This window comes from Nomascus leucogenys, chromosome 15 (assembly GCF_006542625.1).
Source record: "Nomascus leucogenys isolate Asia chromosome 15, Asia_NLE_v1, whole genome shotgun sequence".
In the NCBI taxonomy this organism is placed as follows: domain Eukaryota; kingdom Metazoa; phylum Chordata; class Mammalia; order Primates; family Hylobatidae; genus Nomascus; species Nomascus leucogenys.
The window spans coordinates 39,803,991-39,820,564 of NC_044395.1; the positions used below are offsets into that span (position 1 = coordinate 39,803,991).

The window sequence follows — 16,574 nt, forward strand, 5'->3', positions numbered from 1 at the left end:
CCCCTGCCTCTCTTCCTTCCTCTCTATGTCCCAGACACAAATAAGCTTCTTTTGTATTCCTGGAAATACAAACTCACCACTTTCTATGCTAGGTCCGTTGTACTTGCTGGTCCCTGCAAGCGGGGAATTCTGCTCTGGACCTCCCCATTTTGTAATTGGGTCCCCAAAGTCTCCTGCTCAGTGAATCCTTCTGAGACCGGCCACTCAGCCAGCCCCAGCTCATTCTGCTCTGTTGTCCAATCCTTCTTTACTTTCTATACGGCACACATTCCTGATTGAAACCTTGCTTACTTATCTGGGGACAATATTGGGTTGAGTGAATGAGTTACCAGTGTGAAATATACACACAGCTTTGAAAAGGCAGTGGAGCCTGGGAGAGAAGATAGTCAGATAATGGCACCTTCAGCCTAGGTCTGCTCATCTTTCCCAGCAATTTGGGTCCTGCTATTTAGCTGAGAACCAGGCTGGGCATAAGGCTAGCCTCAAAGTATGACTGCAACCCAGTGCTCCCACCTGGCCAGACAGCCAGAACCCCATAACCATGCCCTGAGCTCAGCATCACCACACAATGTAACCAGCCCATAAAGTACATTTTGCTTTAAAAGTTTTCAACTAATTATGAAGAAAAATGCATGGAGAATAACCTCCTTTCCAAGTTTTTTGAAATACAATATTAGAAAGAAAGTCAGATCTTACATTTTGGTGACTTTTAATTCATTTGTGAACAAATACTGGTGACATCACATTTTGAATACCTCAATGACTCTGAAAGATGATACTTTTTTTCTAACTCTATTGACCTAATTGGTCATAAGAGGCTAGTTTTGCTAGAAAGGGAGAGTTGGGGCGGGAGTAGGTAAGGGAAGAAGATTGAAGGGGAACCACATTGTGAATTCTTCAGAAGTGCAGCAGCCTCCATAGTTGTTCCAGCAACCGGGACGCTGGGATAGATGAGTTCCTAGCAAACCCAGGAAGACCTCATTCTCAGAGACACTCATGTCCAATAGATGAAATCTCAGCTGGTGACACAGAAGTAGAAGTGTCAATACATTAAAAGGTCTTGCAGGATAAAGAATATATGATTAATATACTCAGCAGCACCCAGGTGCCTCACCAGAGGGGCTATCTCAGCACTGAGAGGCTCTATAATTGTAGTGGTCTGAAAATTTGCCCAAAATTCTGAGATGTAAATGTGAGCAATATCAACAAGCCCTCACATAGCAGAGCAGTGAGGTACAAAGACTGACCATGGGCTCAGAGGCAGGGTCCCAGCAGCACCCAGAATCCTTGGCAGGATCCTGTATCCTGGGCTTAGTGGTGCAGGCCTGTTCATCAATGCTCCATCTGTGGGCAAGGACTTAGACTCAGGGCCTGAGGTGACCATTAAGAGGCACCTCCTGGCTGGAGCCTGGAGTATTGGCTCCTGTGCCCCTAGTTACAGAGGGCAAGGACCATGGCCACGTCTGTCAGTTGAGGGGTTCAGACCAGGGTTGGCCTAGCTGGGGTGAGCAGTGGGTCCAGGCTAAGTTCGTGGGCTGGGAAGCATCATTGCAGGATGGAAAGGCCATGGGAACACCAGGCACAAGGGTAAGGCAATGGGAACCACAGCCCGAGGCCATAGGTTGTGTGGGTCATGACCCTGTTGACATGGGTGGTGACTGGGGCCAGGCTAGTCCTCTCCAGCACTCGGATCTTTCACCAGGTGGGCATCTCCAGGCTGGCGTGTGCCCTGGACTCCATGGGGTCCGCAACTGTCCCCAGTGACTGTTTCCACAGGTCATAGCACTTGGGTTACAGGATGCCCACAATGGCTTTCCCACCACTGCACTGAGACTCCACTTTGCCTGAATTGATCTATTCCATGGTGGCAAAATTCATGGCCTCCTGGAAGTTGAAGCCATGGTTGAAGCCAGCATGGTAGCCATAAAGAAACCATTTAGAAGTTTAACCTCCTCCTTGAGTTTTCCCCACATTCAGCCTTATCAACTGCAACCACAACAAAATAAGTTTTGTCTCTTCCCTTCCATCAATTATAGTTCTAAAAATATTGTCAGTGGTTAATAGTGCAAATTCCATAAATTATTGACTGAAGTGCCTCAAATACCTCACATTAAGGAAAATGGTGGCTTGGGTCTAAAATATCTCACTACTAGATAAATGATGTTGTATTTTATTTTATGGAAGGATTCATTGTTTCCTTGTGGGTGAGTGCAAACCAAGACTGACTGTTGAATTTTATCAAATGACTATCAGCATCTATAAACATAATCATATAACTTCTGGATATATTTACAAGATAAGTTATATTTTCAGATTTCCTTGTTTTAACCATTGTTACCTTCCTGCAATAAATCCCATGTAGTCATCATGTTACTCTTTTAATATATTTAGATTCTCTTAGCTAATATTTAAGTTAAAATTTTTACATTGATGTTCCTCAATAAGTTTTGTCCATCATTTTCTCTCATTCTGCAATTCATCAGGATTTTCTGTCAATATGTATTTATTTTAAAATATGATTTTTTCTCTCTCATTTTAAAGGCCTAGGTATACTAGAAATGAAGATGTCACACAATTCTACAAATTTGTCTAATCCTTGTCATTTTTGAATAGGCAGATCTTCTGCTCTATATTTCAGACACAGAAATTTATGTCTTACATTTTTTCTGTCTAGTAAGTTAATGCTTTGTGTTGATTTAGTATATATTTTACAGTTATTCTAACTCATTAATTTCTGTGTTTACATGTATCAATTCCTTCCAACTACTTTCAGTTTATCTTTTCCTAACTTGTACATTAGAAGTTTAATCCAGTTAATTTCATTATTTGAATATGATGGAGAAAATACTTAAGGCTGCAGATTTTCCTCAGCACTATTGTAAGTGAATCTCATATATTTCTTTATGTATTTTATTAAGTTTTACATCTAGAAACACTCCAATAATGCTATTGTGTCCCAAGCATTGATGTTAACAAATTGCACATATTAATTCATAGAACTGTCAACTACACACATGAGGTAGGTGCTATCTTCATTTTATGTTGAGGAAACTGAGTCATAAGGTTAAGTAATTTTCAAAGTCACACAAGCTGATAAGAGAAACTTGGGAACAAAATCAGGCTTTCTTGCTGCAGAGTTTATGCATATAATAGATATTTATTGTTTTGTGAAAATTTAGCATTTTTGGCACTTGAAGAGAGGAAGTATTTTCTATCATCTAGTATGTCAATACTACCTTATTGTTAATGTAGTTTAAATTTTCCATATCCTTATATTTCTCCATTTTTTTCTGCCTTGGATGAGTGACTGTTTCATTCACACATTGCTGTAAAGAAATGCCTGAAGGCTGGGTGTGGCGCCTCATGGCTGTAATCCCAGCACTTTGGGAGGCTGAGGCAGGTGGATCACCTGAGGTCAGAAGTTTGAGACCAGCCTGGCCAACATGATTAAACCCCATCTGCACTAAAAATACAAAAATTAGCTGGATGTGGTGGCAGGCACTAGTAATCCCAGCTACTCAGTAGGCTGAGGCAGGAGAATCGCTTGAACCCAGAAGGCAGAGGTTGCAGTGAGCTGAGATTGAGCCACTGCACTCCAGCCTGGGCAAGAGTGAAATTACATCAAAAAAAAGATCCCTGAAATTGGGTAATTTATAAAGATAAGAGTTTTATTTGGCTTATAGTTCTGCAGGCTGTGCAGGGAGCATAGGAGCTTCTGCTTCTGGGAAAGCCTCTGGAAATTTACAATCATGATGAAAGGGGAAACAGGCACATCATATATAGCTAGAGTAGAAGGAAGAGAGAGGGGGAAGGTGGTACACACTTTTCAACAACCAAATCCTCCTAGAACTATATCACAAGAATAGCACTACGGAGATAGTGCTAAATCATTCATGACATACCACCCCTGTGATCCAGTCATCTCCCACCAGGCCCCACCTCCAACATTAGAGATTAAAATTTCACATGAGATTTGAGCAGAAACACATATCCAAACCATACTGTTGACTTAAATGTTCCTACTTTTAATCTGTTTCTTTAAACTTGTCTTTTATCTACTATAATTTATACTTTGTCGAACTTACTTGAATATTCATGACTGCTGTAATTTCATTGTGAAATTTAGTATTTTGCATTGTGAAGATCCATGCTATGTACCTTTGATCTCAATTCAGGTTTGCCTGATATTAAGATCTGTAAATCTACTTTTATGTTTGTTTTTTGCTTGGTATAGTTTCCCCTTCTTTTATCTCAGTCACTTTTCTAAATCACTTTCTTTTTGATAAATCTATTTTATATTATTCTAATTTTAAAAACATGCATTAAGACTTTTATTTTCTTTGGAGATATACATTAGAGACAGCAAATTTAGTTAACATCAATATAGTTACAAAATACCTCTGAAACCATAACTGGCTAAGTAACTCAGTTGGTCAAAAGGTCTAGTTTGTACATGAGCAGTGGATGGTGGCCTGGGATAAAGGGCATGTTGCAATTGAAGGATTGTGAGAAGCCCTGAACCTCACTGGGGTTGTAGCAATGTCCAGTGGAATCCAGGGTCAGAGACACAGAGGACCAGATGAGAAGTAAAAATGAGAGGCTCAGTCAGATTCTCAGCATCATCCAATGTGGGCTCAAATTACCATGGGATCTGGACCCATAGCACTATAAGGGAGGTATCCTAAGGGGGACATCAGAAACAAGTGCTGTCCATGGCATCTGGCCATGGCGAAGGCCACAGGCAATATGTGGAGTAGACAGAGAGTCCCTGAGCGGTACTACAAAATCCTATGTCAACCTTTGGGGAGGGGACTTCAGTAGCCTCTGGGAGCCCTGGTTGTCACAGTTGGAGACAGCATCTGGGGGCCTTGGAAATGTCAGTTACTGCAGGTAAAGAATCTTCACTGAGGAGAGACCCAGGCTACAATTGTCCTTGGCAGGAATCTTCTCTGATCCTGGGGTTGGGATAAGAGAGACACTGACATTTGTCACCATATTCCATAGCCATGGGTCCAGAGGATTGATCATGCATTGGAGGAAAATATCCCTAAACTCGGTGATGTATCTCTGCCTGTCTTTAGCCCCAGCAGATGAGTCAGGAGCCCAGGAGATTCTGGAAAACTTAGTTGGGGTCAGAAGCCTAGAGCTGTAAGAGTGGTCCATTGCTACAACCTTGCCCATGTTCACCAGTGATTTCCAGTCCCCACCAGTGTCCCTGGAAAACTTAATCAAAGGCACAATGACATTGGGAAGAGTCATGCAGACAACATCAGGGAGATTACTTGTAGTGCTATTGAGGGATAGCGGGCACGGGCCAGGGTGCATGGTTTCAGCACGATCCAGTGGGGGCCCCAGGAGTTGAAGATCAGGGACACAGCAGCAGCCAGAAGCCTTGGCAAGATGCGGAAGGCCACCACTCAAAGGGACAGATTTGTCATCAAATCATTGGCAAGCGAGAGCTGAGGCCTGCGGCCTCGAGCTCTACTCCTTGTACCCATTAAAAGGCGCCTCTTGGATGCAGCCTGAACAGTTGGCTCCTCAGTCCTCAGTTCTCGAGTACAACAACCATGACCATGACCACGACCACGACTGCGACCTCGACCTCGACCTCGACCACGAGCACGACCAAGACCAGAACTCCAGTTTCCAGTGGAAGGGAGAAGAACCCCGGCTGACATCCCCAGGGAAAGTGACTGGGTCTGGATATGATATGCAGAGCTTTGGAATGCGGATCCAGGCACAGCATCAGTGCCACAGCCTTTTGGGTTGTAACAATGCCCTGGGGACACAGGCTGTGTGGGACACTGGGCTGTGAGGTTTGGGAGAAGCCTCAGGCCCAGAGCAGCTCTTCTAAGTACTATATCATCTCTCCAGTTGCTCAGCTCTTGGCTTTCTGCAACCCTGGGCTCTGTGTGATCCACAATGGCCAAGTCTTGCCTGTGTTTCCAGAGCTCATAACTCTCGGGTTGCACAATGCGCACAAAGGGGTCCATGGAAAAGGTCACTCTCGCCTCCCCACAGCTACACTGAGAGGCCATTTTGCCATAATCAATCCATCGTGGAGTGGCAAAATTGATGGCCTCTGCGCAGTTGAAGCCATGATTGAAGCCAGCATGGTAGCCATAGGGAAAGGTCACCATGAACTCTCCAGCCTCCTGAGTCATGCAATTGAAGGGAATCCCATTTTCCTTGAGAACTGTAGGCGAGATGAGGGCCACCTTGTGCCGCAGGAAGGCCTCACAGCCCCGAGAAGTGTCCGGGAAGAGCTCCCTGGCCAGGCGTTCCAGGCGCTGGCCATGTTCTGGGGGCACTGCATACCACGTTTTGGGCTCCCCAAGATGCAGGTAGTTGATGCTGTAAAGGTCCATGTCCTCTGTGTGCCAAGCGAACGTGGTCTTCCACATGCCAAAGTACAGGTAGGGTGTGTTGACGCCCTCGATGACAACCCCACATTCCTGCTCCAACAGGTCCAGAATTGTTCCCAGGTGTCCTAGGTTCCATTGTTTAGTGCTTTCTTCAAATAAGGAGCCACTGATATCAGCACCATAAATTGGTGGATTACCAGCGTGGCTCTTCCAGTATTGTTGCTCCAAATCTGCAAAATTCCGGTGTGGTGGAGTCTGATATTTTTTGCTGTTTGCCAAGTGGCGATACTCCCTCACGGTCATGGCTTTCTTCTTTTTATGGTATTGAGTAAACACGCCTCCCTGCCCAGAGGTCACCTGCTGGAGGGGAGTGGCTACTAAGATGTCTTCGATATCATCGTAAGTCTTTCTGGCTTTCCATTCCTTGGGTGGAATTACCTTGGCGAGGCCAGCTCGGTGTGCACCTTGGGACTCCATGTGAGCAACATATTTGTTGAAATCTGTAAATTCTTCCATGGTTGGGTAAAAAGTCATGATGGTATGACTCGTGTTCTGGGGACTGGAGTGCACAGACTTCATGGCTGCACACAAGAAGCAGCTGACTCCCAAGTTCTTGGGTGTCCTCTAGATGCCTGAGAGTGCTGGGGAGGAATTTCTTTTCTCCGCTTTGTTTTTTCAGAATACTTTGGTTTATCTGTGAGGGAGTAACTCACACTTGAACTTTTGAACAAGTGAGATCTTTCGCTGGCTTTCTGACCCCCCAGGGGGACTCCACTCTAGTCAGTATATATTTTTCTGAAGAAGTAGAGTATGTCCCAGCTCTACGAGTTTCCTCAGTTGGGGGTGTCACTGTGAGGCTTCTCCTGATTCTCAAGCTTGGGTGCACTAGTAGCAGCTAGTGTCCCACTGTACCTGGGGGTCTCTTCTAGGAAGTCGAAACAATATACCTAAACAACAACAACAAAAGATACAGAATATTCATATTTTTAAAATACGTATATGACCAGACAAAAGAAATATTCAGCTAGCATTAAGCTAAACTAAAATATATGGTAACATCAAGATATGTTAACATTGTCAGGCCTCTGAGCCCAAGCTAAGCCATCATATCCCCCGTGACCTGCAGAAACACATCCAGATGGCCTGAAGCAACTGAAGATCCACAAAAGAAGTGAAAATAGCCTTCACTGATGACATTCCACCATTGTGATTTGTTTCTGCCCCACCCTAACTGATCAATGTACTTTGTAATCTCCCCCACGGTTACGAAGTTTCTTTATAATCTCCCCCACTCTTAAGAAGGTTCTTTGTAATTCCCCCAACCCTTGAGAATGTACTTTGTGAGATCCACCCCCTGACTCCAAAACATTGCTCTTAACTCCACCGCCTGTCCCAAAACCTGTAAGAACTAATGATAATCCCACCACCCTTTGCTGACTCTCTTTTCAGACTTAGCCCGCCTGCACCCAGGTGAAATAAACAGCCTTGTTGCTCACACAAAGCCTGTTTGGGGGTGTCTTCACACAGACACTTGAGACATTTCGTGCCAAAGACCCAGGTCAGCGGGACTCCTTTGGGAGACCAGTCCCCTGTCCTCACCCTCACTCTGTGCAAAGATCCACCTACGACCTCGGGTCCTCAGACCAACCAGCCCAAGGAACATCTCACCGATTTTAAATCAGGTAAGCAGCCTCTTTTTACTCTCTTTTCCAACCTCTCTCACTATCCCTCAACCTCTTTCTCCTTTCAATCTTGGCATCACCCTTCAATCTCTCCCTTCTCTTAATTTCAATTCCTTTTATTTTCTGGTAGAGACAAAGGAGACACATTTTATCCATGGACCCAAAACTCTGGCGCCAGTCACGGACTCGGGAAGGCAGCATTCCCTTGGTGTTTAATCATTGTGGGGACACGTCTCTGATTATTCACCCATGTTCCATTGGTGTCTGATCTCCGCGGGGACACCTGCCTTGGTCATTCACCCACATTCCCTTGATGGCAAATCAACTGTGGGGACAGCTGCTTTGGCTGCTCACCCACGTTGCAGCCCAGGGCTGCTCCCCACCCCCCTTCTCCGTGTCTCTACCCTTATTTTTTAAACTTGCCTCCTTCACTATGGGCAACCTTCCACCCTCCATTCCTCCTTCTTCTCCCTTAGCCTGTGTTCTCAGGAACTTAAAACCTCTTCAACTCTCACCTGACCTAAAATCTAAGCATCTTATGTTCTTCTGCAACACCGCTTGGCCCCAATACAAACTCGACAATGGCTCTAAATGGCCAGAAAATGGCACTTTTGATTTCTCCATCCTATGAGACCCAGACAATTTTTGTCGAAAAATGGGCAAAAATGGTCTGAGGTGCCTGACATCCAGGCATTCTTTTATACATTGGTCCCTCCTTAGTCTCTGCTCCCAAAGAGACTTGTCCCAAATCTTTTTTCTTTCTCTCCTGTCTGTTCCTTCAGTCTCCACCCCAAGCTCTGAGTCCTTTGAATCCTTCTTTTCTACAGACTCATCTGACCTCTCCCCTCATCCCCAGGCTGCTCCTTGCCAGGCCAAGCCAAGTCCCAATTCTTCCTCAGCCTCTGCTCCCCCACCCTATAATCCTGTTTCCCTTGCCTCCATAACTGTTGTGGGTATTGACAGCCAAGCTTCTAAACCTCTTAAAACTTCCCAACTCTGGTGCCAATTTGGACAACATTCTTTAATGCATTCATTTTTAGTTATCCCCACCTGCCCAGCTCCCTTATTAGGTCGAGACATTTTAACTAAATTATGTGCTTCCCTGACTATTCCTGGGCTACAGCCACACCTCATTGCTGCCTTTTCCCCCAGTTCAAAGCCTCCTTCACATCCTCCCCTAGTATCTCCCCACCTTAACCCACAAGTATGGCATACCTCTACTCCCTCCTTGTCAACCGATCATGCACCCCTTACCATCTCATTAAAACCTAATCACCCTTACCCCGCTCAATGCCAATATCCCATCCTGCAGCACGCTTTAAAAGGATTAGAGCCTGGTATCACTCACCTGCTACAGCATGGCCTTTTAAAGTCTATAAACTCTCCTTACAATTCCCCCATTTTACCTGTCCAAAAACCAGACAAGTCTTACAGGTTAGTTCAGGATCTGCACCTTATCAACCAAATTGTTTTGCCTATCTACCCCGTGGTGCCAAACCCATATACTCTCCTATCCTAAATAACTCTCTCCACAACCCATTATTCTGTTCTGGATCTCAAACATGCTTTCTTTACTATTCCTTTGCACCCTTCATCCCAGCCTCTCTTCGCTTTCACTTGGACTGACCCTGACACCCATCAGGCTCAGGAAATTACCTGGGCTGTACTGCCACAAGGCTTCACAGACAGCCCCCATTACTTCAGTCAAGCCCAAATCTCTTCCTCGTCTGTTACCTATCTCGGCATAATTCTCATAAAAACACAAACTATGCTCAACTCACTCTCTACAGTTCTCATAACTTCCAAAATCGATTTTCTTCCTCACACCTGACACATATACTTTCTGCTCCCCAGCTCCTTCAGCTGTACTCACTCTTTGTTGAGTCTCCCACAATTACCACTGTTCCTGGCCCGGACTTCAATCCAGCCTCCCACATTATTCTGGATACCACACCTGACCCTCGTGACTGTATCTCTCTGATCCACCTGGCATTCACTCTATTTCCCCATATTTTCTTCTTTCCTTTTCCTCACCCTAATCACACTTGGTTTATTGATGACAGTTCCACCACGCCTAATCGCCACACACCAGCAAAGGCAGGCTATGCTATAGTATCTTCCACATCTATCATTGAGGCTACTGCTCTGCCCCCCTCCACTACCTCTCAGCAAGCTGAACTCATTGCCTTAACTCGAGCCCTTACTCTTGCAAAGGAATTACATGTCAATATTTATACGGACTCTAAATATGCCTTCCATGTCCTGCACCACCATGCTATTATATGGGCTGAAAGAGGTTTCCTCACTATGCAAGGGTCCTCCATCATTAATGCCTCCTTAATAGAAACTCTTCTCAAGGCCTAGCGTTCCAACTTCTATCCCTCACGGCAGTTTTTCTCCTTCTCATCTGGCCACTCCCATCTACTCCCCAACTAAAACTTCCACCTATCAATCTCTTCCTACACAAAGCAAATGGTTCTTAGACCAAGGAAAATATCTCCTTCCAGCCTCACAGGCCCATTCTGTTCTTTCGTCATTTCATAACCTCTTCCGTGTAGGTTACAAGCCACTAGCCCATCTCTTAGAACCTCTCATTTCCTTTCCATCGTGGAAATCTATCCTCAAGGAAATCACTTCTCAGTGTTCCATCTGCTATTCTACTACTCCTCAGGGAGTGTTCAGGCCCCCTCCCTTCCCTACACGTCAAGCTCGGGGATTTGCCCCCACCCAGGACTGGCAAATTGACTTTACTCACATGCCCTGAGTCAGGAAACTAAAATACCTCTTGGTCTGGGTAGATACTTTCACTGGATGGGTAGAGGCCTTTCCCATAGGGTCTGAGAAGGCCACTGTGGTCATTTCTTCCCTTCTGTCAGACAAAATTCCTCGGTTTGGCCTTCTCACCTCTATATAGTCTGATAACGGACGAGCCTTTACTAGTCAAATTACCCAAGCAGTTTCTCAGGCTCTTGGTATTCAGTGGAACCGTCATATCCCTTACTGTCCTCGATCTTCAGGAAAGGTAAAATGGACTAATGGACTTTTAAAGACACACCTCACCAAGCTCAGCCTCCAACTTAAAAAGGACTGGACAGTACTTTTACCTCTTGCCCTCCTCAGAATTAGCCTGTCCTCAAGATGCTACAGGGTACAGTCCATTTGAATTTTTATATGGATGCACTTTCTTGCTTGGCCCCAACCTCATCCCAGACACCAGTCCTCTAGGCGACTATCTTCCAGTCCTCCAGCAGGTTAGACAGGAAATTCTCCAGGCTGCTAATCTTCTCTTGCCTACTCCAGATTCCCAGCCATATGAAGACACCCTAGCTGGACGATCAGTTCTTGTTAAGAATCTGACCCCTCAAACTCTACAACCTCAATGGACCGGACCCTACTTAGTCATCTATAGCACCCCAACTGCCGTCCACCTGCAGGATCCCCCCCACTCGGTTCACCGTTCCGGGATAAAGCTGTGTCCGTCGGACAGCCAGCCTAATCTCTCCTCTTCCTTGTGGAAGTCGCAAGTACTCTCCCCTACTTCCCTTAAACTCACTCGCATTTCTGAAGAACAGTAATAACCCTTATGAGCCTAATACATCCCTTCTTTCTATTAGGTCTGTTCATCCTTACCCTACTTTTTACAACAGAGCTTTACATGGTCACCCCCACTACTTGGACTGAGCCCCAAAAACTTGTCATTCCTACTATCTTCTGTCTAGTCATACTCCTATTCACTGTTCTCAACTACTCATAAATGCCCTACTCTTGTTTACACTGCTGGTTTACACTGTTTCTCCAAGCCATCACAGTTGATATCTCCTGGTGCTATCCCCAAACCGCCACTCTTAACTCCCTCTTAAAATAAATAAATAATCTTTGCTGGCAGGGCTATGCTGAACCTCCTTGGGCACTCTCTAATTGGATGCCCTGGGTCCTCCCAATTCTTAGTCTTTTAATACCTGTTTTTCTCCTTCTCTTATTCAGACCGTGTGTCTTCTGTTTAGTTTCTCAATTCATACGAAACTGCATCCAGACCATCACCAATCATTCTATACAACAAATGCTCCTTCTAACAACCCCACAATATCACCCCTTACCCCAAAATCTTTCTTCAGTTTAATCTCTCCCACTCTAGGTTCCCATGCTGCCCCTAATCCCGCTCGAAGCAGCCCTGAGAAACATCTCCCATTATCTCTCCATACCACCCCCCAAAATTTTTGCCACCCCAACACTTTACCACTATTTTGTTTTATTTTTCTTATTCATATAAGACAGGAATGTCAGGCCTGTGAGCCCAAGCTAAGCCATCATATCCTCAGTGACCTGCACGTATACATCCAGATGGCCTGAAGCAACTGAAGATCCACAAAAGAAGTGAAAATAGCCTTAACTAATGACATACCACCATTGTGATTTGTTTCTGCCCCACCCTAATTGATCAATGTACTTTGTAATCTCCCCCACCCTTAAGAAAGTTCTTTATAATCTCCCCCACCCTTGAGAATGTACTTTGTGAGATCCATCCCCTGCCCTCAAAACATTGCTCTTAACTCCACCACCTATCCCAAAACCTGTAAGAACTAATGATAATCCCACCACCCTTTGCTGACTCTCTTTTCGGACTTAGCCCGCCAGCACCCAGGTGAAATAAACAGCCTTGTTGCTCACACAAAGCCTGTTTGGGGGTCTCTTCACATGGTCACGTGAGACAAACATCAGGTCAAATCATAAAACAGAAAAAGAGCAGCATCAAACTAAAATGAAAAACGATCAAGTTTGAAAATGAATAAATTGAGCACTCCATTCAAGAAACTGGATGTATTAACATCAATAGAAACAATGAAAATAAATTCATAAGAAGAAACCATTGCAAAAGGAAACAGAATACCCAAAAGGAATGACAAAGAATGAAAACTGAGTTTTCAAAAAACATGATGAGAATTAAAAAGCCATAGGCATGAAGATAAATGAAAGTACAAACAAAAACACATTGAGGTAAGAAACAAGCAGCATAGCTAAAAATCCAGTGGAGATGTTTTACAATTTTTAACAAAATCTTATGAGCAAGTTGATGATAATAAGGTTCTCAGTAGGACAAATATCCAAAAATGCTCCGACAGATAAATAAAATGACCTACCTTCCGTCAAAAACTCACAATTCCATATGAAAATACTTCAGGACCCAAAGAGAAGGTTTCCTGTTGGTAGCTAAACTCCAAATAAAGCCCCACGTTCCAAAGACCCTGGCTTTATACCTGGGCCACACCCTAACCCAATCAGGGCTCAGCTAATGTAATCACTGGGCTGGGTCCAGATTAGGCATCCCATCCGTCCAAGCCCCTCCCTTTCATTTTGCATTTTAAACCAATCTGAAAACGAAGCTAAGTAGTTAAAAATCAAGGAATGGAAAAAGGCAACCCTGACAAATACCAAACAAAAGAAAACTAAAGCAGCTGTATTAATATCCAATGTAGTTATAGAATTAAAAAGGCACATTTTACAGTTATTGAATAGAAAAATTCACCAAAAGAGTACAGTGATGAACTTTATGACCCTACGCATAGCACTGACACATGGAAAGCCAGGACTGAGAGTTGTTGTAGAGTCAGACAGTAAAATATGCAATTGCGATGGTAGTTTTTAATTTTTTTAACATTGTTCTTTCAGAAACCAATAGAGCAGAGTAAAAAATTAGTAATGTTATAACAATATGTACAAGCTTAAGAACTTTGAGGAACAAAACTGCAGCAATTAAAAAGCAAATGGAAAATGCTTCTCAGTACGCAAGAAGCATTTATAATAGATAAATTTACCAATACAGGAATACAAAGTAAATATCAAATTAAAATCCCATAGAATGCATATACAGAAAACAATCTTGACCAAATGAAATGAAACTGAAAGTCAACAATACAAAAGCTGAATCCAACCATATTTATTTGAAAATTTATATTCACATTTCTAAAATGCTATTGATCTTCAGGTTGAACTCAAGCAGTGAGTAAAAATGAAACGAAACAAAAGTATGTAAAAGAAAATGAATATAAAAATGATCATGGATAGATAAATAAGCAAAAGGGAAAATGTATACTGAAATAGAAATGATTAATAAAACTAAAATCTGATACTTTTAAATAAAAAATAAGTAAGTGGCAGTATTGATAAACAAAGCGCTTGTTAGGCCTGGGCAAAAAAAGTAATATGCAGACAGAGTCCAAAGCATTTGCAGTAGTGAAAAATAAAACTCGGTAAATACACACAGTCAAAAATGGGGTTACTTTGAGGGGCACAAGAAAAACAACTTCCAACGGCCAAATCTCCAAGCTGAGCAAGAAAATATATAAATTGAATTATAAACCAAGCATGAACTAAATATGAGTTCGTACTGATATAAATTAAAAATTAAATAAATAGCTGAGAAGTGACAAAATTCCTTTTCATAAGAATTCTAAATGATTAGGCCAGGCACAATTAGGCTGGGTGAGGTGGCTCATGCCTGTAATCCTAGCACTTTGGGAGGCCGAGATACTGGCCTCGAGATTGGAATGACTTGAGGTCAGGAGTTCGAGACCAGCCTGGCCAATATGGTGAAACCACATCTCTACTAAACGTACAAAAATTAGCCGGGCGTGGTGGCATATGCCTGTAATCCCAGCTACTCAGGAGGCTGAGGCAGGAGAATCACTGGAAGAGGTTGCAGTGAGCTGAGATTGTGCCATTGCACCCCAGCCTGGGTGACAGAGCAAGACTGTCTCAAAAAAAAAAAAAAAATTCTAAATGGATTAAATTAATTAAAACATTGTCCATTTTTAAAATGTTATGACCTTACATGAATAGAATTGTGTTTTATGTATTTTCATGTATTTTTTGTGTGGCATTTCCCTCATCTATGTTGTTCTGTATAGCTGTACTTTGTCTTGTTTCCTTGCTGTAATTTATTCAATGGTATAAATGTTTCCATTGTTAATGGGTATTTGGTTCCTTTCTACTTTTGGCTTCTTAGAGAAAATGTTGCTCTGAGAACGCTTGAACACAGATATTGGAGCTCACATGTACTCCTGTCTATGAATGGATATCTTGGTCATAGAAGGCAGTCAGGCCTCCATATTCTCTGGGTTCAGCATCAGTGGATTCAACCAACCAAGGATCAAATGCATTCACAAAAAGAAAAGAAACAGTGAAAACTAACAATCAGTAAAAACAACAAAAAATACAGTAAACAACTAATTGCACAGCCTGCTAACCCATGATTAAGCTTTCTAGAATTTTTTAAGATGGTTCTTACATTTCTAGCAGCCCTTGTCTTGTCTCCTATTTGCTTTTCTCCAGTTTAAGATATAGGCAATAAAACACAGTAAGACACATAGATCATAGGTCTCCACTTTAGTGAGTTTTAAAAATTATATACACCCATGTAATCAACACATAAAAGAAGACACAGAACATTAGCACAGCCCCATAGCATCCTCTCAGGACAGGAGTTTTCCAGTCAATCCCCACTCCCCACCAGAGGCAACCACTTTCTAACTTGGATGATTACGGGGGAGTATAGCCAGATTTGGGAATGAATAGGAATGGAATCATACAATATGTATTCACTTGGATTTTGCTTCTTTTCCCATACCCAATGTTTGTGAGATCATCTATCCTGTTGCATGCACCAGCAGTTCATTCCTTTTGATTGCTGAATAATATTTTAATAAGCAACAGTTTTTCTACTCATCTGTTCAGAGATAGATGGATTCCATTTCTTGATTCTTTTGAATTGGGTAAATACCTAGAAGGAGAATTGCTACTCCTAGGTATTTATCCAATACCTAGAAGCACCATTGAGCGCTCAAGTTAATAGAAGACCGACACACAGTTTTCAAAGGAGCTACGTGATGTCACATTCCCACTAGCAATGCATGTGAGAGCCCATTGCTCTGGACATGGGACTGTTCCTCTCAGAGCCAGAGTGCATGGTTCCAGTAAACCCAGGCCTAAACTGGGACTGATCCATCATGCCAAAGCTAAGATGTTTGCTTTCTGTCCTCATGACTTCTGGTGTTCAAAGAAACATGTTTTCAATGGAGTCACAACAATAATGCCATATATAGGAAGCTGAGATTTCCATGTGGCTATTTCAGTCTCCTCACATCAGTGAATAACCATGCAAAGAAGGGTGATAATTTTGGCAGGGGTGATTGCTCTTTATTCTCTCAAGGAAATTATGCCTTTGAAACACAAAGAAAGCTAAAATACAGTTGCAGGTCAGGTTCACCACAGAGCAGACTCTAAGACTTCAGCACCAAGGTCTTCCTTAAAGAGGGTCCTTGGGATCCATATCTGAGAAAGGGAAGAGGGGGAAGCAGGTGTGAGCACAGGGAAATGTTGATCTGTGGCTCAGGGCCAAAGATAGTCTCAGTGGATCCTGCAGGCAGCTCTGGAGCTCAAAGGGCCCTTCAGAGGTGTCCTGAGTTCAGCATAGATGGCCAAGTTCATGCTCCAGTGCTGAGCAGTCACTGGATGTGAGCCAAACTGGGAA

The 16,574-nt window shown here is 43.3% G+C and overlaps 1 protein-coding gene across 1 annotated transcript; it reads right to left on the bottom strand.

Moving 5' to 3' along the window:
• Positions 1 to 5,169: 5,169 nt before the first annotated feature.
• Positions 5,170 to 6,958, bottom strand: LOC100598260 (lysine-specific demethylase 4E). The gene has a single exon (XM_003253017.4). The coding sequence runs from the start codon at positions 6,942 to 6,944 to the stop codon at positions 5,418 to 5,420; it is 1,527 nt and encodes a 508-aa protein (XP_003253065.2). The 5' UTR covers positions 6,945 to 6,958; the 3' UTR covers positions 5,170 to 5,417.
• Between the last annotated feature and the right edge of the window lie 9,616 nt (positions 6,959 to 16,574).

Bases quoted from the DNA above. Each gene is read 5' to 3' on its own strand.
- LOC100598260 (XM_003253017.4), bottom strand. From the start codon at position 6,944: ATGAAGTCTGTGCACTCCAGTCCCCAGAACACGAGTCATACCATCATG.